Here is a 22,470-nt window from a genome sequence, read left to right on the forward strand (position 1 = left end):
GAAGGCGGCTGCAATGATGAATTAAGCCAGAAGATGGCATCTGCCAGAAGAACATTTCAAAATTACAGACAACCAATGTTCTCTCTAATTTTCCACGGTCCTGAGCGTTCACACAAAGTCGGTGAGCAGCGCTTGAAACAACAGTGAGCAACCATAATCCCAAGTGTGGCAAGATAATTCATTATCAAACATGTCTAAAACTTGACATCAAGTTACATTTTGCTGAGTTTCCGGCAATGCAAAATTATTTTTCTCTTTTGAATGAATTGACTCATGTATTATTGCAAAGGTTGTACGGCCTACAAACGTCGTTTGCTCTTACAATTCTTTCACAAGATATCCATTTCTTTTTATTTCCTGATATATTTTGTCGCATAATATTAACATTTTGGGGGGCTTATTTAGTTGGTCGTAAGATACAGAACTGTACTCATTCGTAATTTTTCAGTGGATGTACAATGTTGGCAACAAAATTCACTTGATATAATTGGAAATTATTTGAATGCAACACAAACTATTTCTTCTTTTTTTCCGTAGTTTTTTTCTACTTTTTTTTAAATTCCCTTAAAAAAATCTTATTGTGTTTATTTTTTCCGAGCTGTTACCTTTTTTTATTTTTGTTCTCTATTTACTTTTTTCCTACATTTCTTTCTTTTCTCTTTTTCTGTTTTTTTTGCTAAATTGTTCCTTCTTTTTTCTTTTCCTTTTGTCCCTTTTTTTCTCAGCTTTTTACTACTTTTTCATTTTGGTATTTTTTTCTTTTTTGTTCTATTCCCCCCTTCCTTTAAGTCATTTTGTGCATAATTTTACATAATATTTGGTCATGGGATTAAAGAAGCAAAAACAACCCGATGAGCCGTTTAGGACCCGAAAGAGCCGGTTCCTTTTAGTGAGCCGAGCCGAAGAAGCCGGTTCCCCGACAAACTCTACTAACTTTACTCAACTTCGTTCGACTTCGACTCGACTTCAAAATACCGCATTTAGGACACAACGTCAGGCGAACCCGTGAATTTTTACCTTCATGCACTGTAACTTTGACTTGAGTCGCTTCTCAACTAGTAATTTTGAGCCCTCATTTTTGTGTGGGGCGGCAGTGGCTCAGGAGGTAGAGCGATCGTTTTAGGATTAAGGGATTCCAGTTCGAATCCCGGCTTGTCCGTGTTACATGCCGAAGTGTCCTTGGGTAAGACACTGAACCCCCAATACCCCCAATAAGCAGGTTAGCGCCTTACATGGCTGCACAGATCACGGCCGCTATTGGGAAATGTGAAGCACAATGTAAAGCGCTTTGGGAAGTCATTGACTTGAAAAGCGCTATATAAATGCAGATCATTTCATTTCATTTCATGTGCGCTGGCTAGATTTTCTTCAGCGCCGGGAATGTGCGAGCAGTGCGCAATTGCGCACGAGCGCAGCTTAGAGGGAACGCTGCAGACAACCCCTTTAAAATTACAGTCAAATGAGAAATTCAATTCTTAAATTTAGCATAATTACCTGCCAATGTGTTATTGGCGTTTACATGCTTATCAACCTCAATTATAAATAAGCCCCTCCCTTTACAGCTTATCAGCCTTTCTCTCGGTTCAGGCTGCCGCAGAAAGAATGGGGTCCATCTTGTCAGTCTAATTGGGGTCACATTGCCCTCTTTTTTTGTGAGAGCAACTTCAACGGGCGGCACCAAACAATGAGAAAAGTGCATTGAAGTGTTTGGCTGTCGGGGGCATGATCCTACTTAAATTTATCTTCTAGTGTACTGTACAGGTTTTCTTCCCCTCCCCCTACCTTGCAAACGCCGGAGCAGTTAATAATAGTATGGGAAGAAGACGATAAATCAAAGGCGTTGGGATGAGGCCAGCGAGGAACGACACCTCATCTTTGCAGATACCAAAGCAAATAAAAGGCGACCAAGTCTCTTTGAATCATATCCCTGTCTTCTTCAAATGTGCGGTATCGATGGTACCGTAGGCGTCGGTATCGAATTAATACGATTCTATTTGTGGATTATTTTTAGATGAGTCCTGGGTGGATAAATATTAGTAAATGAAATGAAATGATCTGCATTTATATAGCGCTTTTCAAGTCAATGTCTTCCCAAAGCGCTTTACAATGTGCTCCACATTTACCAATAGCAGCCTTGTATTGCCTCATTGAAGACGCTAACCTGCTTATTGGAGGTATTAGGGGTTCAGTGTCTTAACCAAGGACACTTCGACATGTAACACGGACAAGCCGGGATTCGAACTGGTATCCCTTGATCCCAAGACCAGCGCTCTACCTCCTGAGCTACTGCCGCCCCCAAAGTAAATACATATTCACCATAATTATATTCACTCATTATAAATAACTTCATTATAAGCCATTCACTGCTATTATGTCAAAGATCCATTTTAGCTGAGCTTCATTATCAGCTCTTAAAGTCAAATATACTTTTAAACTAGGCTGCCATAGTCAGTTATTGACATCAAAGATCCAATCTAGCTAGGCATTCATGTCTGCCTTTTACGCCTATGGCCATCAAATATCCATATGAACTATCATCGGTTAGAGACATTAAAGATCCAGTCTAGCTCGACTGCTATTCTAGTTTGTGTGTATATGTCATTGACGGCTATGGACGTCAAATGTCTATTTTAGCCAAGCTGCCATTTCCAGCTATTTACATCAAATATCCATTCTAAATAGGCAACTTCATTTTGTTATAGACATCAAAGATCCAATCCTGCCCCACGTCACTATTTGCCGTGGGGCAAATAAGTATTTAGTCTAGCACTAATTGTGCAAATACTCCCACATGAAACTATTCAGAAAGTCCTTTAACTGTCAATGTGGGTAAACCTCAACCATGAGAGACAGAATGTGGACGAGAAAACATAAATTCACATTGTTTGAAATTTAAAAAGTTAGTCTGCAAACTATGGTGAAGAAAAAGTATTTGATCAATACCCAAATACCCAATACCCAATACCTTGTTTTGTACCCTTTTTGGCAATAACGGAGACCAACATTTTCTGGAAATCTTTAAGGGGCTTTTTGCACATTATTGCTGGTATTTTGGCTCCTTCCTCCATGCAGATATCCTCAAGAGCAGTGATGCTTTGGGCCAATTGTTGGGCAACAGGGATTTTCAACACCCTCCACAGATTGTATATGGGGATAAGATCTGGAGAATGGCTAGGCCAAACCAGGACCTTGAAATGCTTTTTATGAAGCCACTCATTTGTTGCCCAGACTGTGTGTTTGTGATCAGTGTCATGCTGAAAGACCCAGCCACGTCTCATCTTCAATACCCTTGTTGATGGAAGATTCTCACTCAAAATCTCTCAATCGATGGCCCCATTCATTCTTTCATTTTAACAAAGCATTTGCCCTGGTCCTATTGCAGAAAAAAAACAACCCTAAAGCATGAGGTTTCATCTGACCATTAGGCATTATCCCTGTCCTCTTCTGGATCATCCAAAATATCACTAGTCTCTCATGATTGAGGTTTACCCATAGTCTCAATCGCAGGCCTTTCTAATTGTTACAAGTAGAGAACATGCACAATTGGTGGTAATTAAATACTTATTCGCCCTACAGTATATACCATCTATAGCCTTCAATAGGGGGCTATGACGGTTCATAGAATGATGCCGTACAGATTAATACCCGCTGCCGTTAATCACGAGGGAAGAAATCATTTTAAAGCAGGATTGTTGAGAAACATGGCAGCAATTTCAAGAATGTAGACGCATTTGACCCAAAGTTCATGCACTTTTCAATCATTGAAAATAAAACATTATAATTCAAGTAAGTTCAAGGAGTTTTAGCACCTGCGCAGACTGAATTATTTCTATTTAGAGGAACATTTGGTGACAATTGAACAAAATTTATTTTCACCTATTATATCAACTGTTCACATGTTTTACTTCACAGGTAATGTTCAAATAAAGCTTGCCGTGATTCAAGAGATTCAAGCTCGTCTATATCGTCATTAACGTAAAACAATGCAATCGAAATTGTCTTTACAACCCCGGTATACAATGTTAATAGAAGAAGTTTATATTCAAGGTGCAATAAAATTAATATGTACCATAAACTAAAAACTATGTACTTACATTATAACCCCAAGAATGACAAAACTCAAGATATAATTATGATCAGTGGATGAGGGCTCACATTGGGATTTCAATTCACTCGTGTCACATGGGTTATGTTCAACCAATCAACTTTTTGCACAAAAATATCTATTCCAGGTATGTATTATTTCAAGATACACAAACAGAAACAGAAGACATTTTGATGTAAAATGATGTAAAAAGGCTATTCACAGAATGCAGTGGACAGTGACAAGTAACGTCAAAAACGTCAATGGCATTAGACCATTGAATTCCACTCAATATTGTATCCATCATTCGTATTTTCAGTTTTCTAGCCATCTTCCATTAAATTGGTAGCCTCCCATGATGCACCTGTCCTCTTCGGCACAGTGCATTTTTAAGCAAATTCATTTTATGGGGCGGCAGTAGCTCGTCCGTGTTACATGTCAAAGTGTCCTTGGGTAAGACACTGAACCCCTTAAACCCCTAATAAGCAGGTTAGCGCCTTACATGGCTGCAAGGCCGCTATTGGGAAATGTGGAGCACATTGTAAAGCGCTTTGGGAAGTCATTGACTTGAAAAGCGCTATATAAATGCAGATCATTTCATTTCATTTATTATAGTGCGTGGTCTAATGAGTCAGGCTACCAAGAAGCATGGCAACAATTTCCAGCATTTACAAGGACTTACCCAAAATCCAAGCACCTTTTAGTTCCTGGAAACACACAGCATTAAACTTCAAGCATTTTTAAGGATTTCAAGCACACGTATGAACCCCTTTATATTCCGAAGAAATGTAAAAAGAGCAAAAGCCGTCGTCTCGGTGAAGCAATATATTGAAAGCGGTTTAGAAGATTTGTGAATCACACGGCGCTCTTTTGCCTGAAACACTTGACTGCTGTCATTGCTGACGCTGACAAAGTTCTCAAAAATGTGTGAGAGAGAGTGTGTGTGTGTGTGTGTGCATGAGAGAGAGTGAGCGAGTGAGAGAGAAGCAGATAAGGTTTCGGTCCCGGCTCTTGGAGGGAGGTGATGGTTTATACAGCGATGTGCAATCACTGGAATATTTCTTTTCATGGCTTATCTCACCGCAGCGGGAATCTGCAGCAAGCACAACTTCAATTCAAGTTCTTTGTGCCCCGCCGATGTTCCGCAGCAGCCAGACCAACCTCCTCCCCCAAAGCTCCAGTCCCGGCACGGCTGCAGACAAACGTCTCAATCCGCACGTAGATGATTTATTCAGAACAACTTAGTGCACAGGTGTCAAACAAGCGGCCCGCGGGTCGGATCAGGCCCGCGAAGGGATTGAATCCGGCCCGCGAGACAACACTCAGAGAAGCGCAAGAGAAAAACAAGCTGCAGGTTGAAATAAGTCAACTTGATGTTGCCAAAGCCAGGTGCCTCTTCCAAAGACACTGTACTTGAATTTCTTTTTCTCGCTCTCTCTCTCTCTCTCTTTCTCTCTTTTCTACCCCTTTCTCCCAATCTCTGTCTCTCTTTCACTTTCTGTGTCTCTTTTTCTCTTCCTTTGTTGCTCTTTGATTCTTTCTCTCGCTGTGTCTTTTTAACTTCTTTTGCTCTAACTTCCTTTTTTCCTTTTCTCTCTTTTCTCTTTCTCTCTTCCTACGCTTCGCGCTTTCTTTTCTCTTTTCTCTCCCTGTGTCTTTCTATTTCTCTTTGGATTTATTTATTCCTCTCCCTTTCTTTTCCCCCTCTCTCATGACTTTTTATCTCTTTTGTTTCTCACGCTCTCTCCATCTCTCTTTTTCTTTCTTTGTCCCGCCCTCTCTCCTTTTCCCTCCCTCTTTCTTTTATTTCTTTATCTCTCTTTTTCTTTCTCTTTAATCTACTAGTTCGGCCCCCGGCAGAATGTTTGTTCTATCGTCTGGCCCCCGAGTTAAAATGAGTTTGACACCCCTGACTTAGTGGAAGTGCACGGATTTCTTTTTTTTTTTTTAAGCACGAGTTAAAAGGTGCAGTGTGCCGTAAGGTGGCAAGTAATGAGTTATTTGTGCGAGTCAAATGTCATTTTTTGAATCAGTTCAGAACATTTGTAATTTCCTTAACTGATTCATTCCTAATAACGGCTACAAACATTAAACATCCATTAGATTGTGTTAGATGCCAATCGACCATGTTTTAGTCTTTTGAGTTAACTGGTGCTAAATAATAAATCAATTGCGTGGGTCCTATGATATTTTAAGCCATCATGTTGTCTTCCTTTTAACAACCATTTAGTATTTTTTATACTGCTTACATTGAAACGGGAATAAAAACAAAATGTAATTTTTCTACCTACGAGACCAGTCAAGGAAAACTCATAACATTTAAAGTTAAATAAAATATAATTCAAGAGGATTTCCCTGGATTTTTAACAACGCAATGGCGGTCATTTTGACCCGAGACCAACGATAGGGTTAAATCATAATTAAAATTAGATTTCTAATGACCTTAATAGGTAGAAAAGCGCAACAGGGTCACTGCTGCTAGTGGTAGGAACGTGGTAATGCATCCCAGCCAAACTCGATATTTATTTTTTGTCAACTAAAAACTATTTGTCTAAAAATGTCAGAGCGGGAGAACTCTTTCTTCACTCATTTAATTTTTACTGGTATCTTTGAGCTTCTGGTAGTTGAATTTTATAATTGTCATTGTTGGAAATATGTTGCCACCGGTTACCAATGGTACACAAATTATTGTCAGGGCTCTGGCTTCCCGCCTGTTTAGAAATTTTCAGACATTTTCAACCGAGTCAAAGTTGGGGTGATGTATAGCACTCGCTATCTGGCAAGCGTACAGTCCTCTGTATCGGCCACTCGTAGAGCTCCGGCAGTGTCCTTCTCCCTCTTGCTATGATTAATACACGCTGGCTCGATTTACCCAAAAGCCCGTCTTTGCTAGGCAAGGGCGCTAAGCGATAGGAACGCTTTATTTAATAGTAACACTGCAAGGAGGTATGTTTATCCTCAAACTGTCAGGTTTTATGGACAAACATTGATTTGGTGTGATTAAGGCTCTTGGACACTACTGTATCCCTTGAAGAATGACTTTGAGAAACTACACTGGTGATGTTGTGGTAGTGAACGAAAGTTGCTTCCTGCATTCCTCAGTGTTGTAAAGTGTTAGACAAAAAAGGTTGTTTCAAAAGGAACATCAGAAAAAAAAACTGTTTATCAAAGCTAGCTTCATCAATATTTGCCTAAGTATGCCAGTAGCCTCGCCCCTGAACGCTCTCTTAGAGTTATGACTGCCCAAGAGGTCGTCTTACTCATTAACTGCTAGGCAAATTATCTCACAGCCTAATTGAAAGATAAATGTAGGTTTGACGTCCAAAGCTGTCAAAGGCACTGCATGAAAAATAGATGTTTGACATTTATAGCTGTTATTGAGAATGAACGAGTTAATCTAATTGCAAATGTCGTTTTTTTAACTAATTCAAAACTAACGTATGACACGCACAATTGACTAATTACTTGCCATCCCGGATAACTCATTGCCAGCCTATATGAATGGAAAATGGGAGAATGATGTCAAAAATAGTCTATGGCGCAGAATTTAAAATGGATCTGGTAGTGAGTGTTAAGATAAAAACTTAATTTTGCAGTTTTTTGGACCAATCTCAGTCTCGTGTTGAAATGCATCAAATAGAGAAATGACTGTGACATGGATTTGACTATTTTGGGGGCGACAAGTAGAGTTGACAACTGATGGGAATGTGCAACAGTTCGGAAGAAAAGAACAGCAGAATAAGCAGAACCAGAATAAAATACAAGCTAAAGAAAATGTCCTACTGGTCCGGGTCATTTAAAGGCAAATAATATTTGCATAATAAATCATTGCCACGTTTCTACCATTGGCACAAGGGGTACTCTTGTGATTTATAACCTCTTAAGAAAACTAAAATATCAGTATTTTTGGACCCATTCTAAGCGTCTCTTTGAAATACAAAAAAAAACATGAGTGGGACATACATCATCTAAAATTACACCGTTAGACACCGTGAGTCTATAACGGATGCAAATTTACAAAACTTTGTAAAAAAAATTAACATAATTATACCAGTAGAAATTACAAGCTGAAAAAAACTACTGCTTTGTGTCATTACTAGATCAAGAGTATCTGAACAGCAAATCATAAATGGTTCCGTTCAGTCAGGGTGCATTACCACGTTTCTACCAGCGGCACCAGTGGCGCTGTTGTGATTTTCTACCGTCTAGTCAAGTCGAGTCAAGTCATATTTTTGTATAGGCCTTTGTCACAAAAATAACTAATAAAATATAGCATAGGCTACATAAAATATTTTTGTGAGAACAGGAATATTCTAAGAAAAAAACAGAATGTTGCTTTATTGGACTAATTGTCAAAATATCATTGAAATACATGTTGTTGTTTTTTTGGCGGGGGGGAAAAGGTAAGCACACACCTGAGGTAAATATGCAAAGGTTTGGACAAAAATAACAGCAGAATGAGAAGAACTGGATATTCGAGCTAGTATAATTTACAAAATGAAGAAAATGTCTTCCTGCTTTGTGTCATTTCTAAATAAAAATAGATAAACATAAACAATGTTTTAAGTGTGGTCAGGATGCATTACCACGTCTCTACCACCAGAAGGAATTGTTTTGCTGTTTTGTGTACACATTCACAGTCTCTCACTAAAATACATCAAAATAGAGAAGGATGTTTTCTAGATTTTTTTTTTTTTTTACACCGGCAGAAATTACAAGCTGAATGTTCTTATCCTCCCTGCCATTTCTTGACAAAGAATTCCGAGATAGCAAATAAATACAACAGGCTACCATTAGCATCTGAAACGCTTTTGCACTTTACAACTGTACAGGAAAGAAAATATGATTTTGTCGTTTTTTGAACCCATTCTTAGTCTGTCATTAAAATACATCAAATTAGAGAGACATTCATGAGACTTTTGTGTTGTAGAATATTTTTGGTGGGATAAAACGTTTATACATGTTTGCAAGAGTTCATAAAAATAACAGGGCTGACGATACGCTTCAGGACTTTTGATAAGAAGAACGGGAAAATTATACCAGTAAAATTCACAGATAGCATACCATTAATATCAGGTTGGATGCAATACCACATTTCTACCACTGGCACCGGGGCGCTGTTGCACTTTTATACCTCTCAAAAAAAAAGTCATTTTGCAGTTATTAAAATGAATAGGAATGAAGACTAGAGTGGGATGTAGACATTCTATCTTTTTGTTTTTGACATTGAGAAATTACGACTGACGCAAATTTGCCAGAGATCAGAAAAAATAACGGGTGACGATGTGCTTGAGGACTTTTAATGAGCAGAACCAGTCAACCGTGACTTATTATTATGTATGTAGCGAGACAAAGATATCGAAGATTGACACCTTTGAAATGGAACAGGACAAATAATTACCGTTTGATTTCCCGAGCTTTTAATAGCACATTACCATTTCACGGAAATGAAGGTAAATACACAGTAGTAGAATTTTTCTAAAGAGTTCTCGTTATTGAAAGCAAAATTCATGGTTGAAACCGATTGATAGGAGATGATCATTTTAATTGCGCTATTTACGCAAAACATTTATTTTTTAATTGAATGAAAATTTACACGAGAAACAAAATGAAATAAATGTTATACAATATATCGACCCAATCACAACTAAAAATCCTGACATGACGTGTCGAGAGGCTGAGAGTGGCTTTGAAAAAAATCGATACTTTTATTCAAATTAAATTGTCATTGAATATCAATCATCAATATGTCATTCTCCGAAAAGATAACAGAAGTAACATTCGGTGGTTTACATCTGTGGTTTTCACACAAACCGGAGTTTATTGCGATAAACCCACCAGGCCTATATTATTTAAAGACAATAAACTCAACACAAGTAAATCCAATAAAACAAACAATGTATGACTAAGGCAGGCGCTAGTTGATGTACTAATTATATTGTTCTATAAATGGTTTATATTTTTTTTATTGCCATGTGTAAAGTTTGTCGATTTAATAAAAAATATAATAACAGGCAAGCTGGGCACCATTTTAATATTTTCACCAGAATTCCCTTTGTAGGGTAAGTCGTACTTTCAAAGGAGGTACATTTTTTTCAGTAATATGACAAAAAACTGAAAATGAGTAAGAAGCCACGGTGTTGCCTTGACTTCTAAAAGGCGGTTATCGTTTTAATTTTAGAAAGTAGTAATTTGTCTTCCAGTCCATTAATCTTTGTTGTTGAGAAAAAAGCAAAAAGCAAAAAAAACAATCACCACCTGGTTCCGCTCTTTTAAAGTACACAAGGGTGTTGTTTTGATTTTAATATAATGTGTGAATTTTAGTTTGTGAAACTAAAAAAAAAACGGCCAGAATACAGAAATGGAGGAAAACCTACGAGGACTAAATCATCTAATATAAATTCTGATGCAAAAAAAATAACGGTAGAAATGTAGATGCTTCCACAGCATGTATTGATTCCGAGGCAGGGACAAAAATACTCCACAAATTGTTGGCGTTTACTAAACAGAGTTTCTGCAACGTCAGGGATTGTGCCCGATATAAATCGGGTCGAGTTTTTGTGTCCCTTTGCGCACCGTCACAGAACAAAAATGATCTCAATGTATAAAACAGGGGCAGTTGTAAAATTAATAAACCAGATAGCTCGTAGGCTATCCTACGAACTGGCTTTGCTAATGTGCTTACCTGCGCTGTCAATGCTGGTCGAGTAAGAGCCCGAATTGCTAATGAAAGCACAGTTGCCACCCTACCGCTGCCGTAACTGAAATGAAATGAAATGATCTGCATTTATATAGCGCTTTTCAAGTCAATGACTTCCCAAAGCGCTTTACAATGTGCTCCACATTTCCCAATAGCGGCCTTGCAGCCATGTAAGGCGCTAACCTGCTTATTGGGGGAATTAGGGGTTCAGTGTCTTACCCAAGGACACTTTGACATGTAACACGGACGAGCCGGGATTCGAACTGGGATCCCTTGATCCCAAGACGAGCGCTCTACCTCCTGAGCTACTGCCGCCCCGTAACCTAACCTGATGAACTGTACTCAGAAGAAGCTCGTTCGTTTTATTCAAATGAATGAGTATTCGTGATGTCATCACGATCTGTTACGAATTATTATTAATTATATTAATTATATATATATATATATATATATATATATATATATACCACCCCGCGACCCTAATGAGGATAAGCGGTACGGCTGATGAGATGAGATGAGATGAGATATATATACCACAGCCACATCCCACATCCATTTCTGACTCTTTTTGGGAGAGTGATTCAGAGGAGGGGATTCCCAGCCCCCTCGCTCAACCCAACTGAGGTTTTGGGTGTCATTAGGTGACCAAACCCCCCAATTCCAACCCCTAATGCTGAACGCCAAGCAGGGAGGCAACGGGTACCAATGTTTACGTCTTAGGTATGACTCGCCCGAGGCTTGAACAACAACCTACCAGTCTCGGGGTTATGAATACACGCTTTAAATAATGATGGGCCCTATTATCGATGATAGCCTAGCCTTAATGTGTGAAGCTTCGATGTACTTTAAGCTCAGATCGCCTTAAACAATGAGGTCTTAGTGAAATTAGCCTTGCCTTAGTGTAAGGCTGGGCAAACCTTTGCTTTGATTGTGCACATGTAAATTCAATTGTATCCAAAATTGTCTCATTGGGCAGTTAATGGTAACTATCTTAACCCTGAGAGGTGTTTATTAACAACGATAGCTAACCGTAGCCTAGATATGTTGAATAACCGAAAGTATGCTTCGTCAATCACTAGGTTAAACATTAGTTGGATAACTGGTACAGTTATGGCTAAAACACACTTTTCTTCAGTTCTCCTCACCAGAGTGCTAATTTTTAGCTAAACTAGGGCACTGTCTCAGATACCTACCGAGTACGAATAGTAATGACTATTTCACCTCAATTGTTTTCGCTGAAGCTTACTTATGTTTTGCAAATCCTTTGAATTCTTTGTTTCTCTACCCGAGAATGCCAGTTTAACTAAAATCCAAAACCAGTTGCATCAGAAAAAAAATACGGCACAGCATGAAATGCCTTGTCACATCTGCTACCAAGCCAAATGGCGATGGTCAAACCCCTGCGCAATGACCTACGGCATCAACTGCTGGTTAAACTTTGTTTGTATCTTTGACTCCAAAGGGCCATATCCAGGAATGGTGTCAAGAATTCAATGGGGGGTTAAAAGTCAACAATTTGACCCACACTTGTTGTATCCTTGGACACACCGTTATGGCACATCAGCAGGTGACATAATAGCTCCTTATAAAAAAAAAATAATGTGGTCCCTGGCTAAAATACTTACCCTTCTACAAATAACGCAGCCTAATAAAATCACAATGTCCAATCAGTGTCACTATAGAAATGAACCAAGAAAAGGGAGGAGCTGATCAGACAGAACCCTCCCTCGACTACCCCTTAATTTTGTTGTTTTGTGATTCTGAGCGAATGTTCTGTATAATTACATGCACAGCGCTGCTTTCCAATTGAGCAAAATTGTTGGCCAGGAAGAAAATCAACTTCAGGGTCTAAACAACTTTGCATACATACAAATTGCGCTCAGGTAAACGATGTGCTGTGAGAAGCTCAAATGCTTAAATAGTTATGAAAATGACAAACCTCATAGACTTATAGACCTAGGGAACATTATGAACTCGTCCTAGCCGTAGACCCAAACAAATACACCTCCTTTTAATCTGCCTATAACTTTTCAAAGGGGGCTAGGCGACACCAAATCAGTGTGTTGTGTCTTCTTTTCTTGTCATTTGCCAGTTATAGCAAGCAAGTCCATGTCGATGGCTGCAAACTACCAAGAGGAATCCACCTGCAGATCCACCCAAAAAATGGCACACAACCTGGCAGGGTGTACCTGGAGGACCGCCCCCAGCCAAAGAATGACTCATGAACTGCACCTGTCCAACCGTCGCAATGGCGCCAAGGACCGTCACAGCTGCGCCGAAAGATGTCGTACACCCCAGCAGAACTGCATCAGAAGCCACCAGCAAAGCCGCATGGGTGGACTGCAACGGATGCCACCAGCAAAGCCTTACGGGGGGGACCGCAACAGACGCCACCATCGAAGCCGCACCGGTGAACTGCAACGGACGCCACCAGCGAAGCCGCACAGGTGGACTGCAACAGACCACATCTAAATAACCCACCTGTGGGGCTACAGGGCTGTGCCCAAAGGATGCCATCTGCAGACAGGCATCCTCCTGTCACAAAGGAGGGTATGTAGAAGAAATGCTAGCCATTTCCTCTTACAGGACAGGAACTAAGACCCCCTTATGAATGGGTTGACCTAGTGTTGACCAGTCATTTTGAAGTCACAACCCCACCTCCCACCCACAAAACAGTATGCACGCTCCATAAACACTTTCTTGCCTCCGGATGATGATCACGCTCAACACTAGCTTTCATGCCAAGGCCAACAAACCCACGATCTCCCACTCCGAGCAGCATCTTTTTGGTGAGGATTTGGTGGATTTTGTTCTTCAGAAGGCCGAAACGCCATAAGGCCCAGACCTAAAAGCAGAAGGTCGGCGTCTTCTTGTCCGCCATACTTCTTACCAAACCCTTACAACAAAATACCTTTGGGTTTCCTTAAGGCACACCAAGAAAATATTTCACAACTGACTGTTTAGGTGCGGGGGCAACTAATATTTCATTTTGGACATGCGATGACAATAATTAATGATCATTTAATATAGTAGAGTTTCAAAACACCGTTAATGGATTAATTATTTCATTATTGCTACCGATCTTCTTTACCTGTTCCCGTTTTCTTGTGTCAACAAAGTATTTTTATTGTTTTGTGTGACTCAAGTCCCCTTTGCCATGCAAATGAATGTAGTTTGTTAGAATCAAACAGGTGCATTATTAATTTGTGTATCCCAAAGATTTTCCTTCATGACTGATCAATCATAATCCATATCAATGAACTGAAAAGTCGATATTTTAAATTTAAATTTCAAATATATTTAGAGTATTTCTTCCTTTAAGATAAATGCTAGAGACAATATGAGGCTATGTCACATTAATGCGGGTGGGAAACCGTTAGCACTATCTGCTGGGCAAAACGGTAACCACCAAATTCAATTCTGAATTAAATAAATATAATTTGTAGATGTAATATGTATATTGTAATTGCAATATGTGTGTCTGATTAGGAAGTATTTCCTCGTGTGATAGGGACATTGTTACTATAGAAAAATGGGAGCCTACTGGGCCTATAAAGGAATAAAGGACACACTTCACATGATATGGAGTGGCATAATAATTAATTTTCTATGTGACAACAATGGGAAAAAAACAATATATATCCCAAATGTTCTCCGAGAGTCCCTCTTTTTGCCCTCCGAACTTTCCAATTGTGTGAGTTGAAAGATTGATATAGTGCGACCAACCAACTCAAAAGAATGTATGGATTGTTCTGCAATCTTTGAGTTGTACAGAACTGAAGTCTCGGCAGCAGCAGAGATAGATTTTTCTATTAGGGCAAATTCACTGGCACATAGAGGAGACAACGCGACAACATTTCTCATGGCAGGAACCAAACTGTCAATGGATGCACAAAACAAATGGAGCAGATGAAAATAAAATTGAGTTCCTCCCCAAAAGAAACTGTTGCAAAACATCTCAGGATAAATCCTAAATAAATCGACAATCCAAGCACATAGAAAACGCTCTGTAACTGTCTTCTCTTCACGCAAAGCGTGTAACCGACTCTACCCGACGCTGACCTTCTGCAGGCGTGATGAAGCAACCACCACATACAATGAACATGTGAAGAGTCACATTCAATCAATCTCGCTATGAGGATGAAAAGAAGAAGGAAAAAAAGGAAACCGGTCGATAATCGAGAACCAACAGCAGCAGCAGCAACAAAAGCAGCAGCCCTACCTTTGAGAAGATTCTGGCCGTGGAGCACCAGCCTGGGAACGATCACCGTATAGAAGTTCTGAGAGAAGCCGGACTTGCACGGTGGTTTGGCGGACAGGCCTGTCTTACTCCCCTGCAGAAAAAAATGGCCAATTAAGTGTGAGGTCATTATCTTGCGTCCGACGAACTTAGGACCATGTTTTAATCACTTGGCATTCAATATCCAAACAAGTCGTGTGTGACGTTAGTACCATAAACACATATACTTATTAATTTTGAGATTGATACTCCCAATTATCTATAATAATCTATAATAAATATATGAGAAACAGACATACATACAGATATATATACAGTAATCCCTCGGTTATCGATGTTAATGGGGACGAAAACCACCCGCGAAAAGTGAAAATCCGCGAAGTAGCGACGTCCCTTCAAAAATGCTTAAAAAAAAAAATACGTATATCATCTCATCTCATCTCATCAGCTGCACCGCTTATCCTCAGTAGGGTCACGGGGTGCTGGAGCCCATCCCAGCAATCATCGGGCAGTGGGCAGGGGACACCCTGAACTGGTTGCCAGCCAATCCCAGGGCACACAGGGACAGACAACTCACTCGCTCAGTCACACCTAGGGACAATTTGGACCGGCCAATTCACCTGAAATGCATGTCTTTGGAATGTGGGAGGAAACCGGAGTGCCCGGAGGAAACCCACGCAAGCACGGGGAGAACATAAAAACTCCGCACAGTAGGGCCGGGAGCTGGATTTCAACCCAAGCAGGAGGTTCCCACGACCTCAAAACTGTGCTGCACACGTGCTAACCACTGCACCGCCGTGCAGTGGTTAGCGCCGTGCTGCCCATATATATATATATATATATTTATTATAATTTTTTTTTTAGAACCCGTTAATGGGGACCAAAACCGCTCGCGAAAAGTGAAAAATCCACGAAGTAGCGACGGCCCTTCAAAAATGCTTAAAAAAAATGGTGGCGGCATAGCAGTGCAGTAGTTAGCGCATGCGTAACACAGTTCTGAGGTCATGAGATCGAACCTTCCTGTGTGGGGTTTGCATGTTCTCGCCGTGCTTGCGACGGTTTCCTCCAGGCGCTCTGGTTTTCCCCTACATTCCAAAAACATGCATGTCAGGTTAATTGGCCGGTCCAATAAAAGATACAAGAGCGAGAGAGATAGATACCATAAATTCCGGACTATAAGCCGCTACTTTTTCCCCAAACTTTCAACCCTGCGGCTTATTCAGTGATGCGGCCAATTTATGTAATTTTTCTAACGGGCTCCAGCGGCACTCGAGTACAAAAGGTATGATTTAGACCGGTGGAATATATGCGCCGAGGAAGACTGCAACTTCTTGGCTTGACTAGCGGCGAGAAATCTTTCACTAAAACTGGCCGCATGCGAAAGGCAACTTTTTCGCAAGTCTGCCAGTGGATCCTGACAGCGTGGGGCAGCATCAAAAAATCCACCATCACGAACGGGTTCCAAAAAGCCGGTCTTCTGCGTGACAGAGAGGAGGGCACAGAGGAGTGGATGGGAGCGTGGGACGACGTCTATATGACAAAGTTTCTTCCCGACACTGAGGAAGACGACTTTAATGGCTTCAGTTCTAAGGAGGAAGATGAGGACGGTTTACCGTGATTTTTACAAGTACGGTATGTTTTTTTTTTAACAAACCCGTTTACTGTGTTGCGAGCATCTTGCTAGCGTGTTGCTACCATTAACTGCCCGGATGAAAGTTATAATATTATTATTAAAGCTTTGAAAACTCTCTCGGTGTACCGTCTTTCTTTGTAAATATGTGTAACTATGTATAATATGTATTCGCAACTGTATATTTTTGTAATGTATTCATTTTAGAGACTTATTCTGATATGTTTTGGACGGGCGAATTAAAAAGAAGAGGCATTACAAACGCGGGGTGACAGGAAGTGGGGCCTGGTAAAGGTAAGTGTTTGTGGACACAGCAGACAATAGTGGATATATATTTTTCCCACCCTTACCTTTGGAAATATACATTTTTTTCTTTGGATTACTTTCAACGGGACCCGGACTCTGCCAGTCTGCATCAAACCTTAAGTACCGGTATCATTTTCCGTTAATTTTGCCGGCTGTGATTTTTGGATTGTGTACTTTCATGAAGGATGTTCGGTTACAATCGCGGTACTGGGTTAATTTTGTGTTGCATGTTTTTAATGTGGGCGCATGCAGCTTATATACAGGTGCAGCTTGTGTAAGTACAAAATCGGTTTTCCTCTTAAAATGTTGTGGGTGCGGCTTATAATCAGGTGCGCTCTATAGTCCGGAATTTACCGTAATTGAATTTCCCGCAATATGCAAAAATCCGCAAAATAACTCCCCCTCCATTTTTAAAGTCGCTCTGCCGGTTCCCGCCAAGAACAATAGTCGAATGAGGATAATAGATTGCAGCCGGAAGGGAGCTGTTCATTTCAGCCTGAATATATGAAAAAAGCCTCAACACTTGACACAAATGTGTTCTCTCCGCACACCTCTCTGATCAGTAGTCGACTGGGGATAATCAATTCCCGACAAAACTGTGCAGTTCAAACAAGTTGGGCCACAATGGCATGTTTCTGTGCTCTCCCTGCCCCTGCTTTAAGATATTCTTTGCCAGGGATAAGGGATTGCATTTCACTTCATCGCATTTCATTTTAGGCGGGCCAGAACGGAACGCCACCCAAAAGAAAGTGGCTTCTGCCAGTCCTAGCTCGGAGCAATGAGGGACTGATAATAGATCGCAGAAGCACAGGTTTGGTTAATTTATGACACAAATACTGTCACAGCAAAGAAATAACTGCATGACCTGACAAAGTGCACTCTACTTCGGCCCCGCTTGCTGGCATGTGATCGCGGATAATGGATCACAGCCACACAGGTACAGTTAACTTATAACACAAATACAATAACGGAAAAGAAATAACCGCACAGCCTGACAAAGTTCACTGTGCTTCGGCCCTGCTTGTAGTGTTCTGATCGCGGATAATAGATTGCAGCCGCACCAGTGCTGTTCAATTTTTTCGTGGCCAGAACAGCAAAAATGAGCCACCAAGCTCTGCAAAAAATGTGCTCTGCACGCAACAATATGCAATCAGGAAAAATGGATGACGTAATATTTTTCAACCCACACAGATAACACTGTAGACACAGCCGTCCAAGATGCACCAATCAAAAATAAATATAAAGTGCAAGCAAATGCAAATATTCAAGTTTGATAAAGTAATCTAGCAAAGTGACAACATGCCCTCATTTTCGGAGTTCCTTTAATTATCTAATGGGCTCTTTGCAATAATCCACTATCCGATAAATTTATTCCAACTTTGCTTTCGGTCTTTCATGATTGGAAAACTGATTAATCCAGGTGCTCTTGACCCCGGTAACCATGGCAACCCGAGTTTGGCACACCTGGATTAATCATCACTTTATCCAGGGTGCCTGTGAAATCTATGCAAAGAGCCCGGTATAAATCTAATCATAGTGAAAATGGACGCTATGGAACCTTATTTGGAACCATTACATCTATGTTGATATATATTGGATTCGATACTAATTCAGTGGATTATATTGAGCCAGGCTTTGGGGGAAAAGCTTGATTTGACAATAGACTTCCAACAACACAAATTTGCAAATAAAGTGTGTCTTGTCTCTAATTAATTATATTGGATGAGTTAGTCATTTAGAAAATTTGCCAAATAGTGAAATTGAGGGTCAGAATTTGACAACACAATGAGTATTTTGAATTAAATCAATATTTTAACATTAGAAAAAAGACTCTAGCTTTGAGTAGCTTTTACTTTTTATGAGTTGAAAGGGTGTTCAAGATAATCTAAAAGTAATTATCCTTGTTTGAACATTTTTCCTTATAATAAAACTGTCTTAAATGAGTTAGTTCGTGTAAAATCAAACAAAATGGCTGATGAAAATCCCAAATTATATTTTCGACCACAATGCCTAGCTCTAGTATTGATAACTTTTTTCAAAATTTACCTGACTCAGTATCTAAATTACTTTAAAAAAAAACGTTATACGTATATAGTAACAAGTTTCCCCCAAAGAATTATCATTTATTAAGTCTTTTAATTTTTTCTCTTACTTATTTTTCTTTGGTCCCTGTTTTGTTTAGTTTCTTGCTTTTTTCCTCTTTTCATGTTGTCATTTTTCTTTCTTTTTTTTTTTGTCTTTTTCTCTCTCGTTTTCTTTTCTCTTTCTTTGCGAAAGGTCCAGCATAAAAAAAGAGAAAAATTAATGATTATTAGTCATTTTGAGTCTCGATAGCTTATATTCTTCCTGGTGCTTTTTTTCGTTGCGCGTCACAATACAGCGACATCGATTGATTAAATAGTATACACTGTCCCTTAAATATAAGTGTCGCCCACGCAAATTATGAATGTATTTAGTTCTGATTTAGTTTTTTCACAGTCAAGTCAAGTCAAGTCATTTTTATTTGTATAGCCCTTAATCACAATTAGTCTCTAAGGGCTTCAAGTTGTTTTTTTATTTATTTATAGATCTTGATTTGTCTAGCAATTTGATACAATTTATTTTAGAAAGGAAGACTTTTTTTTTTATAAAAGCTTTTCTTGTCATGACTCATTGCACTCACCTGTGCCTGCCCGTTTGGCGCCAGCTGCTGCTGGTTTCCTGATTGGTTCCCCCTCCTATTTAAGCTCAGAGCTGTCACTCGCCGTTTGTCAGTCCGTCAGCGAACCTCTGTTTACACAAGGCAAGCATTTTGATTCTGACTTTCGTCGGTCACGTTTTGTCACCCGTATCCCACTCTTCTGTTTCTGATTCCCCGTTTGTCTCCGGCTACGACCCGTTTTTGACCCCTGACCACGTTCCGATCTCCCATCCTGGCTAACGATCCGTTTTTAACCACCGACCACGTTCTGATCTCCCGTCCCGGCTAACGACCCGTTATTTCCCGTTTGCCCACGCTACAATCTCCCGCTCCGGAAGATCAACTTCTGCATTACGAACACGCTCCGATCCAGTGAGCGGCTTGCTTCCCTCGTGAATAAACGTTACGGATCTGGTTCCTCCTCCTGTTCTGGTCTTGACTTTTCTTTAAAACAAAACCCATTCGGCCCAACCATAACCAGGCCCTAGCTCCATCAGCCCCCAAGTCAAGTTGAGACCCATGATCAGTGAACATGTAATTATTTTCTATTAGTGTTAAAATACTTCCTCTGAGATGTACTGAGTCAGTATTTGGATTACTTCAAATACAAAAAATAGTTACCAATGAATACAGTAACAAGATCAAGTTACCCAAAAATAAATTGATAAATCCAGGTTTAAAGATCTAAAAAACAAAGGAAACAATAAATACATTATTACAAATGCAAAACATTTCAGGGACAAGAAGAGAAAAACAATTAGAAACAAAAGCATCTAGAATTCATAGAAGAAGCTTGAAGCAAAAAGTAGCTTTAGTTCTTAAAGAAACCAAACTTGAAAGAAAGGTCAGACTTAGGAAATTGATTCGGCTCAGGATATGTTACAAACTCTGACAATCGGCTTATCAAGGAGATAAAAGACAGGAAGTGGGGCTCCAAAATAGAAGCAGATAAGAACAAATCGATGATAGAACAAAAACGAAAATTTATAACACATGAGACATTATTGAGCAGTCCCCCACCCCCAAATAAATAATAAACTGAACTTTAATTTGCTATGAACTTGAGTAAAGTTTAACTTGGCTTGAATTTGCTCCTTTGACTGTGAATCAAGAAAATGGGCACGGGCTGATGATGTTATGCTTTGAAAAAATATCTCGTTAAGTCAAGTCAAGTCATGTGTATTTGTATAGCCCTTAATCACAAAGAGTCTCAAAGGGCTGCACAGATCAAAGAATATTGCAAATTATTATTACAGACTATTACAAACTATTAAGGTTACAAATTACTCCATTTGAAAAGTAATTACGTTAACCCACAGATTACTGACACTCAGAAGTAGCGCGCTACCCTGAAAGTAACTGTATAGTGACTAATGACAATATATACTCGAATAAAGCATGAAACTACTTTACAATAGCCACATAATAGAGGAAATAGAATAAATTGTGTACAACTGTACACCAACCTGTGGAAGCAGAAAAGCCTTCAAATTTCCTTTACTGGCTTGAGCAATCTTAAGAGCTAACACTTAGCCGAGACACTCCATATCCATATCTATATCCATATCCATTTTGGCTTCAGACCACCCGAAGATTTATTTCTCCGTTTCTAGGTCCAGCCCAAGATTTTTCTTTTTTTCTTCAGGAACAGTGTGTTGGAATATTAATTTCAAAAATAAAAAAGACCAAAATTTAACACTCTTTTACTGTAAATACTGTGCTCACTATTTCCACAGTGACTGAGCAGGTTTGTTGTTCCTGTGTAAGGATCCCTACCAGCCCTATGGGCTGCCTACCATTCGCCACTGGTGACACACCACCAAATATCTTCATAAACTTCCCCCAGATTTCAGTATTTTTGTTTTGTAGCTGTAAATACGGCTTGGATGGGAGTATATACCCCAAAATCGGACTATAAGCGGCTTATGCAATAATTCTGCTAATTCATGCATATATTTTTTACTGGCCCCCAGGGGCGCCTGAGCAGTAAAGTTCAGAGTTAGACAGGTGAATATATGTGTCGAGGAAAATGCAAGTTTAGTGTAACTTAGCGCTTTGTGCATGGATGAAATTAGCATGAACAGACCCTCATCATGGAAAGGTGTCAATCGAAAGGGGAGCGCTAACAACCATGTTGGGAGTAATTTTACAGGTCTTTTTTGGTGTAAACGGAAATAATTTGGCGAAACAAACTGATTACAAAAAGCGACGTCCAACAAAGAAAAAATGTTTAAGGCTGATTCCTATTCATCAGTCGGCATTTTGTGTTTTTTACTCTTCGTGATTTAGGGCTATACAAATAAAAATGACTTGACTTGACTTGACACGGTTGGATTCTATGGATTCCTGGTGAGTTAAGCTGGCTTTAGTTTTCACGTGCTTGTTTCAGGCTGACAGTGATGTTTCTCTGATGAGTATATTTTCAAATGGTCATCATATCTTGAATCCCAAGAGGTTTACCTTTCCAATGATATGTTTTATGACGATTTCCAGGGACTTGTGAGATTTGTGTTTGTGTGTTTATCAAAAGTTAAGGGGTTAAGGGACCGCATATTATTAAACTCCTTCTGTGTACCATATTTTTTTGCAAGTATTTCATGTCTTAAGGTGGGCACATTAAGTCAAATGTGGCTTATATGTATACAAAATGTTTTTTTTCCTTTTAAAATGTACTGGGTTTGGCTTGTAATCAGGTGAGTTTTACAATCCAAATGTTACGGTACGTAGGGAGAATATCTCCATGACTACAAATTCAGTGTACTCATTTGTGTCTGAGAAAGAGGACTACCATAATTGTAATCAGGTGTTCTTCAAAGGTACAGTATATAAA

General features: G+C 39.6%; 1 protein-coding gene across 2 annotated transcripts in view; it reads right to left on the bottom strand.

The window, feature by feature from the left end:
• Positions 1-22,470, bottom strand: part of cdh4 (cadherin 4, type 1, R-cadherin (retinal)) — a 323,086-nt gene that overhangs the window by 298,421 nt on the left and 2,195 nt on the right. For both annotated transcript variants that reach the window (XM_088338690.1, XM_088338689.1), the window contains exon 2: positions 15,007-15,118. In XM_088338690.1, coding sequence (XP_088194816.1) covers positions 15,007-15,118 — 112 coding nt within the window. The remainder of the gene's footprint in view (positions 1-15,006; positions 15,119-22,470) is intronic.

Source organism: Urocampus carinirostris, chromosome 6 (genome assembly GCF_059441175.1).
Source record: "Urocampus carinirostris isolate Australia breed hairy pipefish chromosome 6, RoL_Ucar_1.0, whole genome shotgun sequence".
NCBI classification, from domain to species: Eukaryota; Metazoa; Chordata; class Actinopteri; order Syngnathiformes; family Syngnathidae; genus Urocampus; species Urocampus carinirostris.